The sequence below is a fragment of the Nicotiana tomentosiformis genome, chromosome 6 (genome assembly GCF_000390325.3).
Source record: "Nicotiana tomentosiformis chromosome 6, ASM39032v3, whole genome shotgun sequence".
In the NCBI taxonomy this organism is placed as follows: domain Eukaryota; kingdom Viridiplantae; phylum Streptophyta; class Magnoliopsida; order Solanales; family Solanaceae; genus Nicotiana; species Nicotiana tomentosiformis.
This window is the reverse complement of record NC_090817.1, coordinates 127,473,186-127,500,134: the sequence shown is the minus strand read 5'-3', so window position 1 is coordinate 127,500,134 and position 26,949 is coordinate 127,473,186. Positions and strand designations below refer to the sequence as shown.

Genomic DNA, 26,949 nt, shown 5'->3' with positions numbered 1-26,949 from the left:
AAGTTCTTCGGGAAGCGCAATGAATGGTTGTAGGCAACAGATAGAGGGGCCGTGATATCCAGAACCAACCGGATATCACGGCGCGGATCTCGCTCGATGGCGGTTACTGATCAGTAATTGACGAGAGAGGAGGACTTTTACCTTTTTTAGACTTGTACTAGGGGTGAAACTCTCCTACTATATAAAGGAAAAATTTTTCTTTAATAAAATGCATTGTAACACGCAAACCAAGGCAATACAAGTTTATTTTTCAGCTTTCTAACTATTGCAAAGTTCTTATTTTATTGTTGTTCTTCATACACAATTGGCTTCGAATTAAGGGTCCGGTCGAGGGCAAAACTACTGTTCAGCTTAAATCCGAGCCCGACCTTAATGTCATAACTGGTTTGGTTATTCATTTTATCTTTAATTCGTTTATCTGACATTCTTGATTATTTGTGTTGAATCAATCCACATATCCTTAAAACCACGTACAAATTTAATTGTTATCCGTTTCAAGGGTAAATATATTAAAAAGTTATATACAAAATACTATTAAATTATAATAATTAATAATTTTAAATATTTAAAAAATACATTAAAAATATAATGAAAAACTTCTTTAAGTCTTTAAATTCGAACATTCCATGTAAATTGGGACTAAGGGAGTAGATCCGTTGCCTCATAGGAAGCATTGGCTCTTAGGAGTCCCTACTATAGAACTCGTCGGCGGTGAAACCGGAAACATTGTCTATTAAAGATAATTACACGTGGAAAAGAATTATAATTATCACAAAGTATTAAAGTGTAACACAATTTTCCATAGTATTACTGCACTTATCATCTCGAATTTACCCGCTAAAAGGGAAGTCTATTACTCCAGTGGTTCCTCTTCATTTCGATCGATAACCCTAGATTTTGGATTTGCATTCAACGATGGATACAGACGTCGAAATGGCTCCCGCCGGTGAAGGATCCACCCGCTATGGCGCCTTCATCAGCGTCTTCTTCTACGAAGAAACCCAAGCGTTTTGAGATAAAGAAGTGGAATGCTGTCGCTTCATGGGCTTGGGGTTCGCTTTTTTCTAACTCACTGCATCCCTTATTTCTTTCTTTTGTTTTTGGCTTTTTTTGTAGGAATAGTTTGTAGTCTCTATTCCCGATCAACCGGTATGAAATTTGTGTTTAGCTAACGTGATTCGTGAAATTGCTGATGCAGATATTGTTGTAGACAACTGTGCTATTTGCAGAAACCATATTATGGACCTGTGTGAGTATTTTGGAGATTTTCTTTAGCTTCTCTTTTTATCTAAAAAATGAAAAAGATCGATATTTTATCCTCTATTTATTTGTTCCATTGTGTGAAAATTGCTATCAGGCATCGAATGTCAAGCTAATCAAGCTAGTGCCACTAGCGAGGAGTGCACTGTTGCTTGGGGTACGCTGCTCTCAATTTTTTTAAAAATATATTTATCAGGAATAATTTCAAATATGACACTTGGTGATAACAAGCTGAATTTTTCTCAGTTATAAGCTGTTTTTTCATTCTCAAGTTCTTATTAATGGGAACTTGTAAGATGTAGTTGATTGCCTGCTTGCTAGTGGAATTAGGTGTTTTCTCACTTTACTATTCACTTCATCGATTATTGATGACTTTATATATGAGTGAGGTTTAGTGTTCCGCAAAGTGGCGGAGGTAGAATTTCCGCTAATGGGGTTTAAAAAAAAAGAAAAAGTTAAAAGTATTAAAAGAGACTGTGGCCAGTCGGAATTGAACCAGTGACCTTACAGAAGTTTTGAATCCCCTTGACCACTAAGCTATGCTTTTGGGATGTGTCAAAGTATAATATATAGAAGTACAAGCAGGATTTTGCCTTATATATACAATGTAATTTTCCGGTGAAAGGGGTTCGGGTGAACCCCCTTCCGCCCCCCTAAATCCGCCCCTGGTTCCACATTCCAAAACCATACCAGACAGGGGCTTGTATATATTACCTTGTGCCTTGAGATACATATATTCCATACTGGTAATCATTGGCAAGGGATGAACTATGCCATGGTGAAAGATGCTTATAGCTTATGTTTTGTGAATTTGTGTCCTGATGTATCTGTTTTGTACGTGTGTCAAAGCACATGACTAGATGAGTATATTTTAATGGCATATAATGAACTTGATATCATCGCATTAGGCATATCGTTTCAACCATCACATTTATTGTAATAGAGTGATGTCTCCATAGTCCTCAAAGCCTTTGGCCAAGTCTTTCAATTGTGACCAAGGTCATTTAGTCTAATTTTTTTGTCCTACGCTGTGACATATTTGTTTAAGTTGTGTGCAGTCACAAGGAGTAGAATTCCAGATGTCATGTGAGAGGCAAGTGAGACTTTTGTGAGAGTTTTAAAAAGCCAATGAGGAAGGTCTATGCAAAACTTTTTATATTCCTCCTCGATCCATCGGCCTTCTCCCTGTTTCAACCAGAGGAGTGAACCTGCTTCTCTCTCTACTTTGCTTTTATTCAATGGAATTTTTTAACACCTTATCACCTTTTGCTGCTATACCAGACATAATTTTTCCCTTTTTTCCTTGTCTCTGGTCCTTTCTTTTACCCTTCTCTATATCCTGACAAGGCATGTCTTTGATGAGAATTGTCGTGTCCTGTAACTCTCTTCCTATCTTCTACCATATCTTAAGCAAACATTACTCTTCCCCCTCCCTTTATAGATGAAAGCTTCAAACATCAATGAAAAACCAAAATGACCATCACAAGATGAAGCTCTATGCTCAAACTCATGCACCAAAATCCAACTTGAATGAAAGCACCAACACACTAAATCAAACTTCTAACCCCAATATTATACTAAGATAATAATACCATCTCACAAGAAAAAATTATGCTAAGATAATTAATAAAAGTAGCCAGAAAAGTGGAAAGCTTTTTTTTCCTTTGGGTGGTGTATGTTGGTATGGAGTTGTTTTTTGCGAGGACAGGGTGGGGAGAGGAGAACTGTATATTGGAGGTTGGGTGGACTGTGCCGGGTTGAAGGTGGCTTTTGTCCCAATTTCGGGTGGGTTCCAATTAGCTTTTTGCTCTGCCGTGCTTCTTTTCGTTCAGCATTTCTCTGTTTTCTTTTCTCCTTCATCTTTTTGGGTTTATAAGCCAGTTACCTTTGTTCCATTATTACCATTTTACCTTGAACCCACTATGGAGACTCATGAGCAGCAAAACGACTAGCTCCAATTTGGATGCATAAACTGCATGGAGAATAAAGCACAATAGATGAAACTAGCACTAAATGTACTTTTGGAATGAAATAAGCATAATTGGGTTACTTTGCATATTCAGAGCATGCATTCATAATTTGCTTTCCCAGACTTGCATTGTTTTCACAATTGCATGGAAAAATATAAAGAACATATCATTCGTTCTTGTTGGTTCTTTCTCCAGAAGTGGAGCATCATGACCGCCTAACGTGCGGGATAAATCTCGGGGGGGAGATCATTTATCTATAGCTTATTCTCACAAAATTGCTTCTTCACTTTGAATTTTCTCTTCAAAATCTAGTTTCAAATTTAGCATTTAGGTCTGCCATTGAAATCCAACAGTCAATTTGGGGTATTTTGTTCCATGAAAGTAAATATTTTGTACCAGAGATGACTAGTACTTGGACTGTTGCTTGCAAGGATTGTGAAGTAGGGAGCTGATGGGGTGATTTTGATTTAGAGAGAGGTTCTCCAACAAGAATGCTACTAGTTGTTGAGTCAATTCTTGAAACCGAAGGAGCAACTGGTTCTATTTCTTGTTGAAGTGCTTCGTCTTTTTTATTGTCCTGTTTCTATAGATTCCATGTTTTATAGTAGAGCATACTTCAAGCAAAACCACAATGTTGGAACCATTTCTTAAATAGAACAATGTGTGTTTTTATATATTATTCTGTTGCCTTTTGAAATAAAAGGACGTGTTAGAGCATCGCTGAAGCAAAATCACAAGACATCGGAACATGTGAATCGTCTGTGATGTACAGCAGTAGATTAAGTGAATAAGCTCCCTTTGCTCATTTTGATCAAGTATGTGAAGTTCATCTTGGTTTAACTTTCATGCTTATTATCACATGCGCCTCTTCAAACCATGTTTATTGGTTCTACAAATTCTCTTGGTTTCACTTGCATATTTATTATTACATGTGCCTCCTCAAATCATGTTTATTGGTTTGATACTATACTGTGGTTTGCTTGGTATGTGAGTCCTTACATGCAGTAATTCTAGCATGTCAATCTTTTATATTATCTGTTGAGTTAGATGTAATTCTAGTTTACTGCATTTTTTCATCTGCTTCTCCCTCTTTTATGTACCCATGTTAGCTCTGTATGCATTTTGGTTTTTGTTTCTCCTTTTACCTTCCTGATGTTTTATTGAGGGGTAAGGGGGGTCTTTAGATTTATTTCCTTAACTAGTATTTGTTCTTTCTACTGGTCAGTGTTTTTTTCTCTGAATTATATTGTTGTGCTATAGAAGTATCTTGATTGAGATTCCCGCAGGTGTTTGTAACCATGCCTTCCATTTCCACTGCATCAGTCGATGGCTCAAAACCCGTCAAGTGTGCGCATTAGGTATTATCATCGGATTTTTCTTTTCTAGTAGGGTTGCAAACTTCTCGTAATATTTGAAATTACTTTTATTACTCTGCAGATAACAGTGAGTGGAAATTTCAGAAGTATGGTCACTAGAGGATTCATTAAATTGCAGCAAAGGGGAGATCATGCTATTGCATCTATATTACGTAGTGTGACCTGGAAACTCTTATTTCAAGTGCTTTTTGTTTGTGACGCTACAGATGAGACTGGTATTCAATTGCACATATCATGCGACTTTTGAACTGTTCTATTGCAAAACTTTAGCCTGTATTGCTGTGTTATGTTATTTGGAAAGCCTATCATTGATGACAAATACATAACACTAAAATACTATAGTGCAAAGTTATCCAAATTTTGTGCTCTATATAATACTTAAAAGTTGTATGTCGCTATTGGCTATGATGGATGTTAAACTATGGATTTGGTAATTGTCAAATATAAAGTCACGTATAGCTGATCTACTTATTTGAACCACCAGGCTTCTTGTCAATTACTGTGAAACAACTGGGTATGCTTCATTCATATGTACATCAATCTGAACAACATCCGAAACGAGAAAATAAGGAAAGAAAGTGAAATTAAAGGCAACATCAAGTTGGACAAATTCGACATTTCCTCTTTCAATTTGTCTATCATCCCATTTTATTGGTCCATGCAATATAAAGAACAATCGTCGGCTACATTGTCTAGCTTATCCAACAACATCCAATACTCAAATGGATGCCGCAGAATAGTGACGCCAACGCACTGCAATTGGGCTTCTCACATTGTGAATTCCATCACTCCACTCAATCGACCCAAATGCAGATTCAATCCCCTTCACCATCTCCAAATCACCACTGCTTTTACTCTTAAAGCTAATCTCATACGACAAGCTTTTCTTTTCCTCACTGAATACAAGCTTCGCCGGCGACACACTCACCTCCACAGACGACGGCGCGTTCACCTTCACTTCATAAACAGCATCTGTATTTTTCCCTACATTTTTCATCACCCGCTTGTATTTAACCACACCGTTACTCTCACCGGTAAAAACAACAGAGAACGACGGGTAATTCAGGTCTCCTGGAGTAGCCAAATTCTGTTCACTGCAATTCACTCGAGAAGAATCTCTCACGAACACGGCGACATCGTCGCCGTCATAGCCAATGGAGCATAGGAAATTCACGTAATCGCTAGTTTCGATATCGTAAACCAAACCCGGATCCAATGCTCGGTTCGGGTCTACATGACCTGATCCATGAACGAAAGGAGTAGATTCTTGGCCAGTGGCAAGATCTGTAAATACTTTACCAGAATTGTCCAAATTGTAAGCTGTTGTCATGAGTGCTGACTTTACCGCTGCTGGGGTCCATTTAGGGTGGGCCCTTTTAAGTAACGCAGCCAATCCACTAGCGTGAGGGCACGACATGGAAGTTCCAGAAATAATATTAAATTCCACTCTTCTCGTGTCAATATCCAAATCGGTCGGTCCAACAGATCCGGTCCAACCGGCCAAAATGTTAACTCCAGGTGCAATAACATCCGGTTTGAGAATCTCCGGCGTCAAATGATTCGGTCCCCTGCTCGAGAACGCCGCTACACGTGGCGCCGCCGGTGATTTTCCGATCACGGTTCCTCTGAACACGATCGTCGCCGTCGGTGAAGGATCAGACTTTACGTAGTGTCTTATTTTGTCTCCTGCTTTTTGACCTACCATCGTCGCGGGGAGAAGATGTGAATCGGCGACGAGCTCTTCACCGGAGTCGGCCAAATTAAGGAGTATCATCCCTACTCCGCCTGCCTGCTTCACTGCACTCCCTTTTTCAACCCTAGCGTTGCCTCCCCTATCGCACAAAACAATTTTTCCAGCGACTTTTTTATGGTCTAGCTTTCCTGGATAACAGTATTTGCTACCACAGTCGCCGGAATAAACCACCGGCAATTTGGCATCGGTCAATGGATCGCCGGAGTACAATGATACGCCACCAAATATTCTATTATCTCCTAGAATAACATCTGCAGGGAACTCACGATCTATAGTTGAAGCACCAACGGTGAGAATCCAGGGGGCAATGTTCACTGCCGTATAAGCGCCGGGACCAGAATTTCCAGCTGAACATGAGACGAGGACGCCATGTTCAGATGCACCAAAAGCTCCAATTGCAATAGAATCAAGGAGATAATGTGGAGCATAACCGTTAGCCCCAACGGAAAGTGAAATCACATGCACACCATCGTTAACAGCTTGATCCATGGCAGCCAATATATCAGAATTAAAACAACCATTTTTCCAGCAAATCTTGTAAGCAGCTATTCTTGCTTTTATAGCCATACCTCTAGCTTCACCTTTGGCATATTGATAAAAGCTAGCATTTGCCACTACAGAACCAGCTGCAGTTGATGCTGTGTGTGTTCCATGTCCTTCAGTATCTCTTGGCGATTTCGATTCTTTTGATTCATCCATTGGGCCATGTGAAGCTTCATAGCCTTTGTAAAACATTTGGGCACCTATGATTTTTTTATTACATGAGGTTTCAGGAAAATCCGGTCCAGTAGCGCACTTCCCTTTCCAACTTGAAGGAACAGGAGAGAGACCCTCATCGGAAAAACTCGGTCTTTCCGGCCATATACCTGTGTCCAGAACTCCGATGATGACGTCATCGGCGTAATCGGAGTTGGGCCAAAGGCCGAAGGAGTCAGCTAGGCCTAAGAAGGTAGGGGTATGGGTGGTGTGGAGGTGGCGTACTTCGTCGGGAAGGACGGAGATTACGCCGGGAATACGGCGGAGCTGATCGGCCTGCGCGGCGGTGAGGCGGGCGGAGAAGCCCACGGCAGCGCGTGAGTAGGTGTAGAGGATTTTAGAAGGGTGTTGAGAAACGGATCGGATGATGGAGGAGTACCAATGGTGGTGGGTGGCGAACACACGGGGCTTATCGGATTTAGAAACGTGAATGATGAAAGTTTCGTGACCGTCGGATTGAACGGGAATGGTGATCGAAGTGATGCAGAAAGAGATAATAATGAAAAATAATGAAAGAGCGAAAATTGACGCCATTATAGACCGTCTTGTCCTAGGAAATCAGTTTTCCGATTCATATAGGAAAGAAGAAGAACCAATTGGGTGGGCCTTATTGGGCCACGTTGAACATACTGATTTATTCACTTTCCATTCAATTTGGATACCCAGCCAGATATTTTTATAGTAATGGATAAATGATGTGGTTAAGACTACAGTAATAAGAGTAGCTAAATTGGAATACAAGAATTAATCTAAATAGCAGTACACTAGATTACTTAAATTAAAAATAACCCATTAATATAAAATATATATGTATAACAATGTATAATCTATGTATACCGGCTTAGAAAATGTAAACAGTAAAGTCCAGTGGCTACTCAGACCTCTCTAAGGGATTGTTTGGTTGAGAAATAAATTATTTTAGGATTAATTATCTCGAGATTAGTTATTCGAAGATTGTTATCCCACCACCCCATATGAATAAAAATAATACTATAATTTCGGGATAACTAATCCTCAGATTAGTTATACCGTAATTTTATCTCGACCAAATATATGGGATAAACTTATCTCAAATTTAATATCGAGATTAATTATCTCTTATTCCTCGTACAAACATTATTGCTTACCCGAGGAGTATATGTTTCTTGCAAGTTGCTTCTATCCTACAAATAATACACGCAACCGGAAAGAAGAAATTTCCATGCCCATGCAGAGTATTGACTGTTGAGTGTGATATGATTGTGATAAATAGAATATGATTGTTCTAAGTGTTACTAGTAACTGTTTTTCTTTTTATCTCCTCATGTCAACTTCTGAGGAAATTAGAGAAAAAAACATGATTTTTGTGAATTTGATCGTGTAATCTGTATCGTTTCAATTTTATTGGATGACACTTTGACAGTATAATCAGTTTTTCTTAGAAGAGTTAAATCTCGTCATTGTGGTTCACATAATAACATTTGGTCTCTAAGACGTAATACAAAAACATACTCCCTCATTTCAATTTAAGTGAACTTTTTTTATTGGACACCAAATTTAAGAAAGTAATACATAATTTTTAAAATTTATCTATTTATATCTATATCTATATTATATTAAAAGTACGAATGCATCTTTTTTACCCTTTTAAAATATAGTTCACACTAGACAAAAAAGTCATTTAATTATTTTCCTAAAATTGAGTTGTTTAAAATCAACTAAAATTATGGCTATTAAATCTTTCCTTATTTGAATAATGTAGGAACTCCTAATATTTAGAAACTTAAAAATTGAGTAAAATTATACTTATAAAAATACTTTCCTTAGCAATAATTTTGCTAAGTAAACTATGTTAAAAGTTGAGCATTTAAGTTAATTATTTAAAACACATAATATTAACTAGGCGTGTCAATGGTTCGGTTCGGCTGATTATTTTATAAAATATGTAGCATACTAGTTTTTCGATTATTCTATTATGTATAACCAAAATTAGACTTTTCAAAATCGTCTCAATCATATCGGTTTCTCTTCGGTATCAGTACGGTTCGGTTAATTTTCGTTAATTTTTTTAAATGTCATGTAAAAGTCACTATTAGAAGTAGAATGCAATTACATACGTACTTTTATAGGACTTAACAAAACTCTATAGACATTTTTACAGTTTAAAAGGTGATGACTTAAGAAAATATGAAAGATGGCTAGAGTATAGATCCATCAACTATTCTACAACAACATAAAAGAAACTAAGAAAATACAAAGAAAATATGAATCACACGAGTGGAAAGATATTAACCAAGTTGGGATTCAAGAATAAAGTCTATAGAAGATTAATATTCAGATCTAAATCATATGAAAGGAAAACATATTTAATATATTGTAGTTTGCTACACATAATCGCTACAATACCTTGTGTCTTGCTAGAGAATATGCTGGAAATAGAAGTAGCATAATAGGTCTGAGAATTAGGATTTTGAGTTTAATTACTTGTTGGCGTGTAACTGTTTCATAATTCCAAGGCCCAAGAACAAATTTAATACTTTATTATTTTTAAACTTAACATATGAATAGATTTTTCATGTTATAAATTTATTCAGTACAGTTCGGTATTTTTTCGATTTATTTTCATAAAAAAGAAACCTACCTTAATTATCGATACTGTTATAGATTTATATAAAAATGTCATGATCCAATTTTCTCTCCGTAGGATGTCGTGACGGCACCTAGTTTTTATGACTAGGCAAGCCTAACATTTGTACGGAATAACAGAATATAAAATTGAACTAAAACCTTAACATATGAAATATATATAAAAACTACGATTCAAATAATTACAACTCCCAATACCCAGTAGAAACAAGTCACAAGCTCTAAAAAAATGTTAAGTGTCTCTACACATCAGAGTCTAATAAAATAAAGAAAGCAACATCATAGAGATAGAGGGAGACTCCGAGGTCTGTGGACACTGACAGATATACCTTGAAGTCTCCACGTACGGTCTAGCTCACTGGTACCTGGTCTGGTAAGCAGTACCTGGATCTGCATAAAAAGATGTGCAGAAGTGTAGTATGAGTACATTTATCAAAAAGTGTAGTATGAGTACACCACAAGGGTACCCTGTAAGTACCAAGCCTAACCTCGGTAGAGTAGTGACAAGGTCAGGTCAGGGCCCTACTGGAATAAAAGGGAAAACAGGGCAGAAGATATAACAATATAATGAAATGATGGAGAATTTAAACAATAAAAAATTATAGAAAGGTAGCAACACAACAAATAAAGGTAAACAACAGGGGCGCTCCCGAGGTACCGCCTCGTAGTCCCAAATATAAATACACAACTGGGGAGCTCCCGAGGTACCGCCTCGTAGTCCCAAAAGTAAATATGTAACAGGGACGCTTCCGAGGTACCGCCTCGTAGTCCCAAAAGTAAATACACATCAGGGGAGCTCCCGAGGTACCGCCTCGTAGTCCCAAAAGTAAATACACAACTTATAACCTATAGAACAACGAATTTACAGCAAGGAATCCTACAGTTAAAGACTGAATACAAGATCAAGAAAATATGTAATTCAACTAAGCATGTTGCACAAGTTGCAAGTAAGAGTTTAGACACGTAGGCATGCGACACTAGGCTAAACATGATGACTACACAGGCTAGAGCAACTCAATTAAGGAATTAAAAGAAAACTACTCAACAAGAACCATATTGGTTTCAACATTTAACCCGAGTACACACTTGTCACCTCGCATACCTGGCCTTCACTTATTGCAAATACCATAACAGTACCAAAACCTAAGGGGAGTTTCCCCCACACAAAGTTAGACAAGTCACTTACCTCAAACCAAGCTCAATCAGTTAATAAAAATGCCTTTCCCTCGATTTTTCAACTCCGAACGGTCCAAATCTAGCCAAAAATAAATTACATACTATAAATACAACTATAAGAAACTAATTTAAATAATAAAACTACAACTTTAGCAAAGAATTAAAAAATTGCTCCAAAAGTCGACCCGGGCCCGTGTCTCGAAATTGGGTAAAAGTCACAAAATACAAATATCCATTCAATATTGAGTTCACCCATACAAAAATTACTCAAATCCGATACAAAATTCTCAATCAAAACCTCAAAATTCGGCCTAAGGATTTTTTCACTTTTTTCACATATTTCTCAACCCAAATCCTTAATTAAATGAAGAATAAACGATATCTTAATAGAGATTAATCAAAAACAAGTCAAGAATCCTTACCCAAATATTTTCTCTGAAAAACCCTCAAAATTTCGGCTTAATCCGAGCTCTATATCTCAAAATATGAAGAAAATGTCAAACCCTCGATTTTAAACCATTGTGCCCAGCACTTCCGCTTTTGCGGTCCAAAATCCGCTTCTGCGGTACCGATTTTGCGGTAAAATCTCTGCATTTGAGGAGCTCACTTAAACTCCTAGATATCGCACCTGCGCACATCCATCCGCATCTGCGGACGCGCTTCTGCGCCCTGTCGTCCGCTTCTACGGAAACCTTGGCCACCTCAGTTCCCTCATTCTCCGCTCCTGCGATCATCCTTCCGCAGAACCGACTCCGCTTCTGCGGCCTTCATGTCGCATCTGTGACTACTAACCACCCCCTTCAGTTCCGCTTCTGTGCTTGGCCTCATGCTTTTGTGGGCCCGCACCTGCGGTCAAACTTGCACAGGTGCGGTTGCACAAGAACTGGTGCACTTCAGCCATTCTTTAAGCTTTAACTTGATCCGTTAAACATCCGAAATCACCCCAAGGCCCCTGGGACCTCAACAAAACCTACCAATAAGTCCTAAAATACAATACGAATTTAGTCGAGCCTTTAAATCACCTCAAACAATGCTAAGAACATGAATCGTACCCTAATTCAAGTTTAATAAACTTTAGAACTTCAAACTTCTACATTCGACGCCGAAACCTATCAAATCAAGTCCGATTGACCTCAAATTTTGCACACAAGTCTTAATTGACATTACATACCTATTCCAACTTCCAGAATCAGAATCCGACCTCGATATAAAAAATTCCACCCCGGTCAAACTTTGCAAAACTTATCCAATTTTCCAATTTTTGCCAATTAATGCCGAAATGGCCTACGGACCTCCAAATCAACATCCGAACACGCTCCTAAGACCAAAATTACCTTACGGAGCTATTGGAACTGTCGAAACTCCATTCCGAAGTCGTCTTCATACAATTCAAACTACGGTAAATTTTTTGAACTTAAACTCCCAATTTAGGGACTATGGGTCCCATTCCACTCCGAAACCTCCCGAATCCGACACCAAGCACCCCGGCAAGTTACGTAACCACAAAATAAAATATAGGGAGAAATAATTAGTGGTTCAGGGCTAATATTCTCAAAATTCACCGGTCGGGTCGTTACATCCTTCCCCTCTTAAAACAAACGTTCTCCTCGAACGAGTATAGAGACATACCTGAAGTGGTGAAAAAATGACGATAATGGCTGCGTATATCATGTTCGGCCTCCCAAGTCGCCTCCTCGATCGGATGACCCCTCCACTTTACCTTCACTGACGCGATGTTCTTTGACCTCAACTTTCGGGCCTGCCTGTCCAAAATGGCCACCGGCTCCTCAACATAAGATAGATCCTTGTCTAACTGGATTGAGTTGAAGTCTAACACATGAGACGGATCACCGTGATACTTACAAAGCATGGAAACATGGAACACTGGATGAACTGCAGAGAGACTAGGTGGCAGTGCAAGTCTATAAGCCACCTCGCTAACCCTCTCAAGAATCTCAAAAGGCCCAATATTCCTAGGGCTCAATTTGCCCTTCCCCCCGAATCTCATAACACCCTTCATGGGCGAAACCCGAAGTAAGACCCGCTCCCCAACCATGAATGCAACGTCGTGAACCTTCCGATCCGCATAACTCTTCTGCCTAGATTCGGCCATACGAAGTCGATCCTGAATCAATTTAACCTTTTCTAAGGCATGCTGAATCGAGTCTGTACCCAATAGCCTAGCCTCGCCCGGCTCAAACCAACCCACTGAAGACCGGCACCGCCTACCATACAAAGCCTCATACGGGGCCATATGAATGCCTGACTGATAATTATTATTGTAGGCAAACTCTGCAAGTGGCAAGAAATGATCCCAAGCACTTATGACCAGAGAGAGAGAGAGAGTGTCTAGTGCTACTTTTGATGAGGTTGTCGACATTGCTCGTCATATTGAGATGGTTCGTAGTCTAGAGAGGGTTGAGAGGGAGGCCAAGAGGCCTCGTGGACAGGGTGGATTTAACGGTGTTCCTTCTGGGTGGTAGTTCCACCACGGTAGGGGTCGTCCTTTCAGACATGCTCAGTTAGTTCAACCGTGGTGCATCATCTAGCCATAGTTCACTCAGTTATCAGCAGGTCCATTCATCTCTCAGTGCCCTCCCAGCTCAGAGTTCGTCCCGTGCTCCATCGGGTCAGGGCTCTTCTATGTCAGGTCCTTCTACCAGTCATCCCAGTGCTTGGAGCTCCCTTTAGTCCCCAGCACCAGCACTGGGGAGTTGCTATGAGTGTGGAGAGTTTGTCCACATCAGGAGACATTCTCCCTGCCTTACGGGAGGTCCGGCTCAGCAGAGAAGCCAGTCTACGACATCAGCACCAGTCTCTTCATCACCCGCTCAAGCAGCTCGGGGTGGAGCCCAGTCAGTTAGGGGTCGCCCAAGAGGGGGAGACCGATCAGGGGGTGGCCAGGCCCATTTCTATGCTCTTCCTGCCAGACCAGAAGCCATTGCTTCAGATGCTGTGATTACAAGTATTGTCTCAGTTTGCTACAGAGATGCCTCTGTATTATTTGACCCTGGTTCCACTTATTCATATGTTTCCTCGTATTTCGCTCATTTTCTGGATATGCCCCGTGAGTCTTTAGTTTCATCTGTTCATGTATCTACTCCTGTGGGCGATACTATTATTGTGGACCGTATATATCGGTCATGTGTGGTCACTATTGGGAGTCTGGAGACTAGAGTGGATCTCTTGTTGCTTAGTATGGTTGATTTTGACGTGATATTGGGTATGTATTGGTTGTCTCCATGTCATGCTGTTTTAGATTGTCGCGCTAAGACCGTGATGTTAGCGATGCCCGGGTTACCGAGAGTTGAGTGGAGCGATTCTATAGACTATGTGTTGATACCCAACTTTGCCCTCATACCTTCAAAATAGCATATTTGCATCATTATTTAGTATACAAACCTATACAAGCATTTTCTATAATTTTCCATAATTGTTAGATCTTTAAATTAATTTTTCCTTGTATTTAAATTATCCTTTTAAATTATTTTGTGATGACTTAGTTACCTAAAATAATTATTTTTGCACCTATGATATATGTTTCAAATATTTTATTTCATTCCATATAATTACAGTAGCATTTTTAAGTTATTTATCCAATTTTACAATAATGGCCCATATTCATACATAAGGGCTCTTTATTTTATATTATTTATGTCAAAATAGCATATTTTATATTTTTATAATACTAAGTTATTATTTTAAGCATTTCAGTGCATAAATAATATTTTTATTTATTTATTAAGCATTTATTTTTATAAATCATTTTGATAAATTTTGGGTATTTAAATAATAGCCCATTCTAACAAATTTTGGACCACATTGGTGGCCCAAAACTACCCAAACCTTAGCCTAGTCCATCCCAGCCCAAAGCCAAACGACCCTTAGTCTCAAACCCGGACGGAACCCGTCTCAAATAACCCGCCCCATTTCCCTTGTGATCATGGCCGTTGATCTCAAATGATCAACGACCCATAAATAACCTACCCATTTTATATTATCCCTCACCCTCTAACCCTAATACCCATTTCCCTAAAGACCGTCGCCCCGTTTCCCTCCATCTGTGTTCTCTTCTCCCCTTAAACCCTAGCAGTTGCCTCTTCTAAATCTCCCAACTCCAGTTCTAATATAGAATCTCTCCATAATTTGCCTACCATATCTGCTCCATCTCCGTGTTACTTACACGATTTTTGGTATCACTTAGTACTTACCTATTTTTTGCAAGTACTAGGCCTGAATCAAGTGAAAACCGACTTCAATCTTCAAGATCTAGACGTTATTCCATCTATATACATTCATGGCAAGGCGATATGAAGACGGTTCACCGAAACCTTTGGTCGATTCCTTGATTTATGTCGAATTAGGGTTTGGAATTTTATACTTTTCCTTTTACCGTTCTATTAGTGATTGCATGTGATAGTTTATTTCCTTATTTGCGCTTGATTGACTATTTTTCATGTTTGTTCGTTCAATTCCTATTACTATATAAACCCCTCCATATTCCCCTTTAAGACAAATTTCTTCACCCGGATTCACTAAATATCGAAGCTATTACTCTATTGTTCTCTCTTATTCTCTTGTTCTATACTCTGATTCTTGGCCGGCTGAAAGCCAATGCCATTAAACGACCTCCTCCGGTGCAAGCACTGCTCGGAGCCCATTCTCGAGGCTCTTGTGAACTCTGAAGCATCAGAGATCTGGGGTTCTTGCTATTACGCTCTTTATTACTCTTTTGATTTTGCTAGTAGTTAGTGCTTTTAACCCTCCCAATGTTAAATTTCTTTCTTTCCTTTTGCATGCCTATATGTGTTTGAATTACATAAGCATGATTTAATTGCGAGTCCCTAATATCGCACTACTGTGATAATGCTCAATACTCTTTGTCATTTTGTGTTAGTTGAACGCGTGAGATAGATTACTACTTTGTCCTTAGTTTGTATTAGGCTAATCTGTAATCTTCACAACGGTTTGCACTTCTATGTTGATCCTTTATTTTTCCGAAATGAGTTTAGTACCTCTAGCATCTGAATATGTTTAGTTTTGAGTTTTAATGCAAGTCCGTTTTGATATGATTCTGACTACTGTGACCATATGATGTTAGTTACAAAATTTATGCATATTTTGTTTTGGAAACCACCCCAACTCTATGGAAGCCACCCCCACTTGAATGAATCCTTTAGTGCTAAGTCCTGTGTCTGTATGATTGCTCTTTGTGTATTAGTCCCAACTATATGGAATACTACTTCAAAGTTTGCTCAAAATATGTTTCCTTGCTATCCTGATTTTAAGATAAATACTCCATTTTTTTTATCAACTATGACCTTGCTTCTATGCTAATATGTTTTTCCAGTATGCATTTGGCTCATTTGCTACCCTGTCCTTTCAGTAAACATCACAATGTGCCCCCCCCCCCCAAATCATGTCTACATACTGATTAACATTGCACTAGGATGTATACTTAACTTAATTTGGATCTTTAGGTCTCAACTAGTTTGAGTTCATGCATCTGTACATGACAATCTATGTATGCTTGTAAACCCGTTCTTCCCCTAATTCTTTCAATATGAGATTGTCTATGTAGTACTTTGCTATGTGTGAAAACCTGCTGGCCTGCTTGACTGGTTGCTCTGTATGCTCAACTTGGTGTATTACTTGATTTCTGTCCCTCTATCACTATCCACTCTCCTTACTTGCTACTCATGCTATTCTGAATTCTCATTCTTAGCCGGCTGAAAGCCAAGGCTATCTAGGTTATATTGTTGGCCTCCCTAGTGTGAGCACTGCTCGGGGTCCAATTGAGACCCTTGTGAACTCTAACACACTAGGGCTTGGTCCTTAGTCACTCCCTCAATCTCAAATTGTTCCTATTTACTCCACTTCCCCCTGTTATGTGCTGTGTACTTGAATTGACTGATTTAATTGGTGCAACACTTGGTGCCATGGTTGAGTAAACTGGTTCTAGACTCCTCTATGGATCCCTGAGTCGTGTATTGAATATGGCTCTTTGTTGAAGGACTGGGTATGCTGTGTAAGAGCTATTGAAGGCCTAGGCAATGCTGGGTATTTATTAGGCCTGCTGTGGGCCTCTTATCATTGTTATGTAACATTGTCACTTTTACTCATTATTGGGCCTGTAATAACCTTTGTATAAATAATTGGGGTGTTAGTAAAAAGGGAATGGGTAAAATTCAATATGCAAGATGGGTAGATGACATGCCTATAGGACTTGATAATGTGTTTTCCATATGTGTTGCATGAGCACTGTAGAGATCATGACATTAGGAGAAGCACACACACACACACACACTACCTGTTTACCAATTAAACATGAGTTCAAATGCTATGTCTACTGCTACGTGTTTATAGAAAGCATGCCTATAGGATGTGAGCACCCCTTCAACTTGCATGATTACTTTCGAATATACTAGAAACCTGCGTATAGGAACATATGAATTTTCCTTCAATTCGCTTCAGTTATTCACTAGAAATTATGCCTATAGGATTTTTGATCACTTCATTTGCTATTGTACCACATTGATCATTAGAAATCTTGTTTATGGGACTAAGTATAAATAAAACAAGCTCTGAAGTACTGTGCATTAGAGATCCTGCCTATAGGAAATATTTTGCTCGTTATAATTGGTTAATGCTAGACTATTCAAACACTGCTTCATGCACGTCGTATGAATAATTCTGGAACTCTTTCCCTAGCAGATTCCGTTGTACCCAAACGCGTAGATCGCTTAGGCATCACACATATAGGATTGGTAACTTAAAACTCTCAACAATTAACTTATGATACCCGCATGATTCTATCTATAAGCTATATCCTGCATCCGAAATTACTTGCATTCTTTGATCGCCTAGAAAGCATGTCTATAGGATTCTGCAGATTCTTGATTGGCATATGTGTTTGCGTGCATTTACTGCTTAAGTGCGAAGGCAAACTTGAGCCCCCTTTATTTCCATATTTGAAGTCTAATGTGTTTTGTATGTCGCCTAGTTTTATCATTTTGAGCAGCTTAAGTTTAAGTCTAGAACCACCCTAAATAGAGGTCCAATTCCCTCCTAGACCATAGGTATGGGATGGGTAGTGCACGCATAAGGTACGACTTATAATTGAATTAGTGCGCTTTAGGTAACAACTTTAACCTAGTAATCGGGTAGCAGGAGATGATAGTCTGTGCCCGCTGAATAATGCGAGTAACACCCCATCTTGAGGGAGTTACGAAGTATTATTTATGTTGCACGGGGTGATCCTTTAGGCTAAAAAACTTAGGACCCCCTCCTCTTTGTATGTTGTTATTAGATCTAAATAGTTGTATCCCTATACTCGCACTAAGATCTGATGTTGTTATAAAGTTCTTTGACTTTTGAATTCCCTTTGTTTATTTAATCACTTAGCTTAATCGTAATGCACATAATCTTAAGTTCGGCCGGGACCCACAGTTGTGGACCTCGAGGAGTGCCTAACACCTTCTCTTTGAGGTAACTTGAGCCCTTACCCGATCTTTGGTGATGTTGATTAGTAAAATAGAGTCATTTGCATAATAGGTTCCCTAACGCACCTTAAACCGTTAGGTGGCGACTCTCCTCTTTTAATGCCTCCTTAAAAGAGTTGTCACATGTCGAAGCCTGATTTTGTGAGAAAACGGGGCGCGACACTATGTTCCCAGCAGAGTGGTTTCATACTTGAAGGCTCAGTGGATGGTTGAGAAGGATTGTCTATCTTATTTGGCTTTTGTGAGGGATGTTAGTGAAGAGGTCCCTGCTATTGATTCTGTTCTTGTGGTGTGTGATTTCCCGGATGTGTTTCCTGCAGACCTGCTGGGCATGCCGCCTGATAGGGACATTGACTTTGGTATTGATTTGGTGCTGGGCACTCAACCCATTTCTATTCCACTGTATTGTATGGCACCGGTGGAGTTGAATGAGTTGAAGGGACAGCTTCAGGAACTCCTTGATAAGGGGTTTATTCGGCCTAGCGTGTCACCTTGGGGTGTACCGGTTCTATTTGTAAAGAAGAATAATGGTACTATGAGAATGTGCATTGATTACAAATAGTTGAACAAGGTCACAGTCAAGAACAAGTATCCTTTGCCGCGCATTGATGATTTATTTGACCAGCTTCAGGGAGCGATGGTGTTCTCCAAGATTGATTTGAGGTCAGGTTATCACCAGCTGAAGATTAAGGACTCAGATATTCTTAAGAAAGCTTTCAGGAGCCGATATGGCCATTATTAGTTCCTTGTGATGTTTTTTGGGTTGACTAATGCCTCAACAACGTTCATGCATTTGATGAACAATGTGTTTCAGCCTTATTTGGAATCATTCGTTATTGTATTCATTGATGTTATCCTGGTGTACTCTCGTAGCTAGGAGGAGCATGCCCGACATCTGAGGATTGTGTTACAGAGATTGAGGGAGGAGAATCTTTATGCAAAGTTCTTCAAGTGTGAGTTATGGCTCGGTTCAGTGGCGTTCTTGGGGCACGTGGTGTCCAGCGAGGGTATTCAGGTAGATCCGAAGAAGATAGAGGCGGTGCAGAGTTGGCCCAGACCGTCCTTAACCACGAAGATTAGGAGTTTTCTGGGTTTGGTGGGCTATTACCGTCGTTTTGTGGAGGGTTTTTCATCTATTGCATCGCCCTTAACCAAATTGACCCAAAAGGGGTGCTCCATTCAGGTGGTCGGATGAGTGCGAAGAGAGCTTTTAGAAGCTCAAGACTACTTTGACCACGACTCCAGTTCTAGTTCTACTATCAGCTTCTGGTTCCTACACACTGTATTGTGATGCCTCGCAAATCGGTATTGGGTGTGTTCTGATGCAGGAGGGTAGAGTTATTGCTTATGCTTCACGCCAGTTGAAGACCCATGAGAAGAACTATCCTATCCATGACCTTGAGTTAGCGGCTATTATTCACGCCTTGAAGATTTGGCGGCACTATTTGTACGGGGTCCATTGTGAGATTTATGCTGATCATCAGAGTTTGCAGCATCTGTTCAAACAAAAGGATCTTAACTTGGGTCAGCGGAGGTGGTTGGAGCTTCTTAAGGACTATGATATCACCATTCTGTACCATCCCGGGAAGGCCAATGTAGTGGCCGATGCCTTGAGTCGCTGGGCGGAGAGTTTGGGGAGTTTAGCTTATCTTCTAGCAACAGAGAGACCCTTGGCATTGGATGTTCAGGCCTTAGCTATCCAGCTTGTCAGATTGGATATTTCGGAGCCGAGTAGGGTATTTGCTTGTGTGGTCTCTAGGTCTTATCTTTATGATTATATCGGGGAGCGTCAGTATGATGACCCCCATCTGCTCGTCCTTCAGGACAGGGTTCAGCGAGGTGATGCTAGAGATATGACTATTGGTGATGATGGCATGTTGAGAATGCAGGTCCGGATATGTGTTCCCAATGTGGATGGGCTTCGGGAGTTGATTCTTGAGGAGGCCCACAGCACGCGGTATTCCATTCATCCGGGTGCCGCAAAGATGTACCAGGATTTGAGACAGCACTATTGGTGGAGGAGGATAAAGAAGGATATAGTTGGGTTTGTCGCTCGGTGTCTCAATTGACAGCAGGTTAAGTATGAGCATCAGAGACCGGTTGGCTTGCTTCAGAGGTTAGAGATCCCAGAGTGGAAGTGGGAGCGGATCACCATGGATTTTGTAGTTGGGCTCCCACGGACTTCGAGGAAGTTTGATGCTATTTGGGTGATTGTGGATCGGCTGACCAAGTCCACGCACTTCATTCTAGTTGGTACTACTTATTATTCAGAGCGGTTGGTTGAGATTTACATCCGTAAGATTGTTCACCTTCATGGTGTCTCAGTTTCCATTGTTTCAGATAGAGGCACACAGTTTACATCATAGTTTTGGAGGGCCATGCAACGAGAGTTGGGTACTCAGATTGAGTTGAGCACAGCCTTTCACCTCAGATGGATGGATAGTCCGAGCGCACTATCCATATATTGGAGAACATGTTACACGCTTGCGTCATTGATTTTGGGGGTTCATGGGACCAGTTTCTGCCGCTTGCGGAGTTTGCATATAACAACAGTTATCAGTCGAGCATTCAGATGGCTCCGTACGAGGCTTTATATGGGAGGTAGTGTAGATCTCTGGTGGGATGGTTTGAGACGGGTGAGGCTAGGCTCTTGGGTATAGATGTGGTCTAGGATGCATTAGACAAGGTGAAATTGATTCAGGAGCGGCTTCGTACGACGCAGTCTAGGTAGAAGAGCTATGCTGACAGGAAGATCCGTGATGTGTCTTTCATGCTCGGGGAGAAGGTTCTGCTAAAGGTATCACCCATGAAGGGTGTTATGAGGTTTGGGAAGAGGGGCAAGTTGAGCTCCCGGTTCATTGGGCCTTTTGAGGTACTTCAGAGGATGGGGGGGTGGCTTACAAGCTTGCCTTGCCACCTATCTTGTCGAGTATGCATCCAGTATTTCATGTTTCTATGCTCCAAAAGTATATCGGCGATGCGTCCTATGTTTTGGATTTCAGCACGGTTGAGTTGGATGGTGATATGACTTATGATGTGGAACCAATGGCCATTTTGGAGCGGCAGGTTCGGAAGTTGAGGTAAAAGGATGTAACTTCAATGAAAGTACAGTGGAGAGGTCAGTCCATGGAGGAGGCTACTTGGAAGACCGAGCGGGAGATGCGGAGCAGATACCCACACCTATTTGAGACTCCAGGTATGTTTCTAGACTCATTCGAGGACGAACATTTGTTTAAGAGGGGGAGGATGTAACGACCCGGCCGGTTGTTTCGAGAGTGATAGCCCCGTTTCCTCCATTTCCTGCTTCTTTTGTGTTCTTCAGCTATATTATAATATGCCGAGTTAGTCGGTTTGGGTCCGAAATGGTTTCAGAGCTAAATCGAGACACTTAGTCTCTTTATTAAAAGCTTAAGTTGGAAAAGTCAACCGGATATTGACTTATGTGTAAACGATCTCGGATTTGAATTTTAATGGTTCCGTTAGCTCCGTTAGGTGATTTTGAACTTAGGAGCGCATCTAGAATGTGATTTGGAGGTCCGTAGTAGAATTTGGCTTGAATTGGCGCAAGTTAGAATTCTAGCGATTTTGGTCGGCAGTGGAATTTTGATATCGGGGTTGGAATGGAATTCCGGAAGTTGGAGTAGGTTCGTGGTGTCATTTTTGACGTGTGTGTAAAATTTGAGGTCATTCAGACGTGGTTTGATAGGTTTCAGCACCGTATGCGGAATTCGAAAGTTTAGAAGTTCTTAGGCTTGAATCCGAGTGTAATTTGGTGTTTTGATGTTGTTTTGAGTGATTCGAGGATTCGACTAAGTTCGTATAAGGTTATATGACCTGTTGGTATGTTTGGTTGAGGTCCCGAGGGCCTCGGGGTGATTCCGGGTGGTTAACGGATCGTTTGAAGTTGGAAAAATGCAGTTGAAGCTGTTGCTGCTGGTGTTTCCGCACCTGCGGAATGGGAACCGTAGGTGCGAGGCCGCAGGAGCGAAGGAAGAGCCACAGGTGCAGCTAAGGAAGGCCTGGGATCAAACCGTGGGTGTGATGGAAATCCCGCTTCTGCGGTGGTTGCATAAGCAGATTGAGAGACACAAATGCGCAGTTGGATCGCAGGTGCGGCTTGGGCCCAGCATCTACGATGGCCGCAAATGTGATGAGGTTACCGTAGGAGCGGAGTCAGTCTTTTAATGAATTTCCGTAGAAGCGGAGCTCTTTTCGCAGATGCGGTTCCGCAGGTGCGGAACTAGGACAGCAAGTGCGGTTTTGCTGGGCAGAAAACACCAACTCGAGGTTTTGTCTTTCATTTTCCAATTTTGGACTTGAGGAATTCGGGAGAGAGGCGATGTTTTGAAGGTTTTCAAGGAGCAACGCTGGGGTAAGTGATTCTAACCCATAATGGTATAAATATCGTGAATCCATGGCTTTATTCATCATCTAATTAGGGATTTGAACTAGAAATTTGGGGGATTTATGGCTTGAGAGTTGGAGAGTGGATTTTGGGGATTTGAGTGACCAAATGAGGTCGGAGTTTGATAAATTTGGTATAGTTAGACTCGTGAGTGAATGGGCTTTCAGGTTTTGTGACTTTTGTTAGATTTCGAGACGTGGGCACGGGGCCCGAGTTTGAGTCGATTTTGGATTTTGGCTCTAATTTAGTAGTTTTCTTGTGGAATTGATCCCTTTAGCCTTTATTGATTGTGTTGTATTACTTGTGGCTAGATTCGGGACGTTTGGAGGCCGATATGAGAGGCAAAGGCATCGCGGAGCAGGAGTTTGTGCTCGGATTGAGGTAAGTAACAGTTTTAAATCTGGTTTTGAGGGTATGAAACGCCAAGGATTGAGTGTTTGGAGGTGATGCACCTGCTAGGTGACGGGCGTGTGAGCGTGCATCGTGAGGGATTGTGACTTGGTCCGTCCCGTGAGACTGTAAAGTCGAATAGCCATTGTTATTACTTGTTTTTCCTTGTCTTTGAGCAATTGACTGCCTTTCATGTTAGAAACCATGCTTAGGCCATATGTTATCACTGTTGGGACCCGCAACGGTCGTATACTTGTTGAATTGACTGCTAATTGCTGTCTTATATTCAGTCACAGTCCTACTCGTGTGTTATATTTCTGTTCCCTCTAATTTCTTGTTGATACTTGTTGTATTCTCTGTTTGGGCCGATTATTATGATATTCTGTGAGCCCGAGCCTTATGACTATTTATGGACTGTGGATCGGGTTGCACGTCGCAACGAGCCTTATGGCTACTTATATGATTAGGTCGGGCTGCATGCCGCAGCTATATAGCACTTGGGCTGAAAGGAGCCCCTCCAGAGTCTGCACAACCCCAGTGAGCGCAGGTACCTATTGAGAGTGTGTATTGAGGGCTGAGAGCCGAGAGTATGAGCTGTTGAGATGAGTTGAGTGACTGCTTCCTTGAGAGGATGTACTTGCTTTTATTTATTATTGCACTTAGTTGTTATCTGTTCTTGTGGTGAAATTTCTGGAAGATTCATATCTGTTTTACTTGAGCTCGAACTGATTTGACTTACACCACCGGAATTGAAAGCATGTTCACTCTAGACTGAAAACTTTTGAAATGAACTGTATTTTTTATAGCTCGTCATTGCTTCTCAGTTCCTTATTTAATTCTGTTACTTGCTGAGTTGGTTGTACTCATGCTACACCCTGCACTTCATGTGCAGATCCAGGTGTGTACGGTTATGGCAGTCACTGAGTTCGTGCGCGAGCTGACTATCGGAGACTTACGAGGTAGCTGCCGGCGTCCGCAGTCCTTGTTTCTCCTTTCTTATTATCTTTTCTCTCTTATTTTGGCATTTGGCACAGACTATAGTAGACTCTGTTTTCTAGATTATTGTTAGATGCTCGTGACTTAGTGACACCCTGATGTTAGGCTATTATTTCCGCACTTATGTTTTAATTAGGTTTTACCCCCGTTTTATGAAAAACTCTGATTATTTTAAATACCTTAATTTATTTCTGTTAAATTTTGAAAGTGTTTTGGAAAGGTTGACTTGCCTAGTACCACGATAGGCGCCATCATAATGAGTTAGGTTTTGGGTCATGACATAGAGATAGAGGGGGACTCCGAGATTTTTGGACGCTGCCAGATATACCTTGAAGTCTCCACGTACAGTCTAACTCACTGGTACCTGGTCTGGTAAGTAGTACATGGATCTGTACAAAACGATGTGCAGAAGTGTAGTATGAGTACACCACAACGGTACCCAATAAGTGTCAAGCCTAACCTCGGTAGAGTAGTGACGAGATCAGGTTGGGCCCCTATTGGAATAAAAGGGGAAACATGGCAAAATATATAACAATATAATGACACGACGGAGAATTTAAACAATGAGAAATTACAAAAAGGTAACAACACAACAAATAACGGTAAATAACAGGGGCGCTCCCGAGGTACCGCCTCGAAGTCCCAAATATAAATACATAACTGGGGGAGCTCCCGAGGTACCGCCTCGTAGTCCCAAAAGTAAATATGCAATAGGGACGCACCTGAGGTACCACCTCGTAGTCCCAAAAATAAATACACAACATGAGAACTCCCGAGGTACCGCCTCGTAGTCCCAAAAGTAAATACACAACTCATAACCTATGGAACAACGAATTTACAACAAGGAATCCTACAGTTAAAGACTGAATACAAGATCAAGAAAGCAGGTAATTCAACTAAGCATATTGCACAAGTTGCAAGTAAGAGTTAAGACACGTAGGCATGCGTCATTAGGCTAAACATGATGACTACACAAGCTAGAGCAACTCAGTTAAGGAATTAAAAGAAAACTACTCAACAAGAACCGAATTGTTTTAAACATTTAACCCGAATACGCGCTCGTTACCTCGCGTACCCGGCCTTCACGTATTGCAAATACCATAACAGTAACAAAACCTAAGGGGAGTTTTTCCCACATAAGGTTAGACAAGTCACTTACCTCAAGCCAAGATCAATCAGTCAATAAGAATGCCCTTTCCTCAATTTTCCGACTCCGAACAGCCCAAATCTAGCCAAAAGAAATTACATACTATAAATACAACTATAAAAAATTAATTTAAATAATGAAACTATGACTTTAGCAAAGAATCAAAAAATCGCCCCAAAAGTCGACCCGAGCCCGCGTCTCGGAATCGGGTAAAAGTCACAAAATACGAATACCCATTAGATATCGAGTTCACCCATACCAAAATTACTCAAACCGATACAAAATTCTCGATCAAAACCTCAACATTCGGCTTAAGAAATTTTCCACTTTTTTCACAAATTTCTCAACCCAAATCCTTAATTAAATTAAGAATAAATGATATTTTAGTGAAGATTAATCAAAAACAAGTCAAGAATAACCCTCGAAAATTCTCCTCAATCCGAGCTCTATATCTCAAAATATGAAAAAAATGGCAAACCTTCGATTTTAAACCATTCTGCCCAGCACTTTCGCTTTTGCGGTCCAAAATCCGCTTCTGCGGTGAATTATCCGCATCTGCGGAGCTTACTTAAACTCCCAGATATCACACATGCGGTTGCGCTTCTGAGCCCACACGTCCGCTTCTGCGAAAACCTTGGCCACCTCAGTTCCCTCACTCTCCGCTTTTGCGATCATCTTTCCGCATAAGCGGTTCTGCTTCTGTGGCCTTCACGTCGCATCTGCGACAATTGGCCACCCCCTTCAGTTCCGCTTCTGCGCTTGGCCTCATGTTTCTGCGGGCCCGCACCTGCGGTCAAACTTGCGCTAGTCCGGTTGCACCAGAACTGGTGCACTTCAGCCATTCTTTAAGCTTTAACTTGATCCGTTAACCATCCAAAATCACATCGAGGCCCCCGGGACCTCAACCAAACCTACCAACAAGTCCTAAAACACAATACAAACTTAGTCGAGCCTTTAAATCACCTCAAACAATGTTAAGAATACGAATCGCACCCCAATTCAAGCTTAATGAACTTTAGAACTTCAAACTTCTACATTCGACATCGAAACCTATCAAATGAAGTCCAATTGACCTCAAATTTGCACACAAGTCATAATTGACATTACAAACCTAATCCATTTTTCGGAATTACAATTCGACCTCGATATCAAAAAGTCCACTCCCGGTCAAACTTTTCAAAAATCATCCAATTTTCCAATTTTCGCCAATTAACGTCGAAATGGCCTACGGACCACCAAATCAACATCCGGACACACTCCTAAGACTAAAATCACCCTATGGAGCTATTTAAACTGTCGAAATTCCATTCCGGAATAGTCTTTATACAATTCAAACTATGATAAATTTTTAGAACTTAACTCCTAATTTAGGGACTATGGGTCCCATTCTACTCTGAAACTCTCCCGAATCCGACACCAAGCACCCCGACTAGTTACGTAACTTCAAAATAAAATAGAGGGAGCAATAATTAGGCATTCAGAACTAATATTCTCAAAACGACCGGTCGGACCGTTACAAAAAACTTACAGTTTTATTAAAAGAAACCTAAAAATCGTTTCAGTATGGTACGGTTCGGTCGGTTTAGTTGGTTT

At 40.6% G+C, this 26,949-nt stretch overlaps 1 protein-coding gene and 1 pseudogene across 1 annotated transcript; one reads left to right on the top strand and one right to left on the bottom strand.

Annotated features, from left to right (window-relative positions):
• The first annotated feature begins 677 nt into the window (after positions 1 to 677).
• Positions 678 to 4,731, top strand: LOC104106605 (RING-box protein 1a-like; annotated as a pseudogene).
• Positions 4,732 to 5,102: 371 nt separating this feature from the next.
• Positions 5,103 to 7,782, bottom strand: LOC104106606 (subtilisin-like protease SBT1.4). The gene has a single exon (XM_009615184.4). The coding sequence runs from the start codon at positions 7,647 to 7,649 to the stop codon at positions 5,325 to 5,327; it is 2,325 nt and encodes a 774-aa protein (XP_009613479.1). The 5' UTR covers positions 7,650 to 7,782; the 3' UTR covers positions 5,103 to 5,324.
• Between the last annotated feature and the right edge of the window lie 19,167 nt (positions 7,783 to 26,949).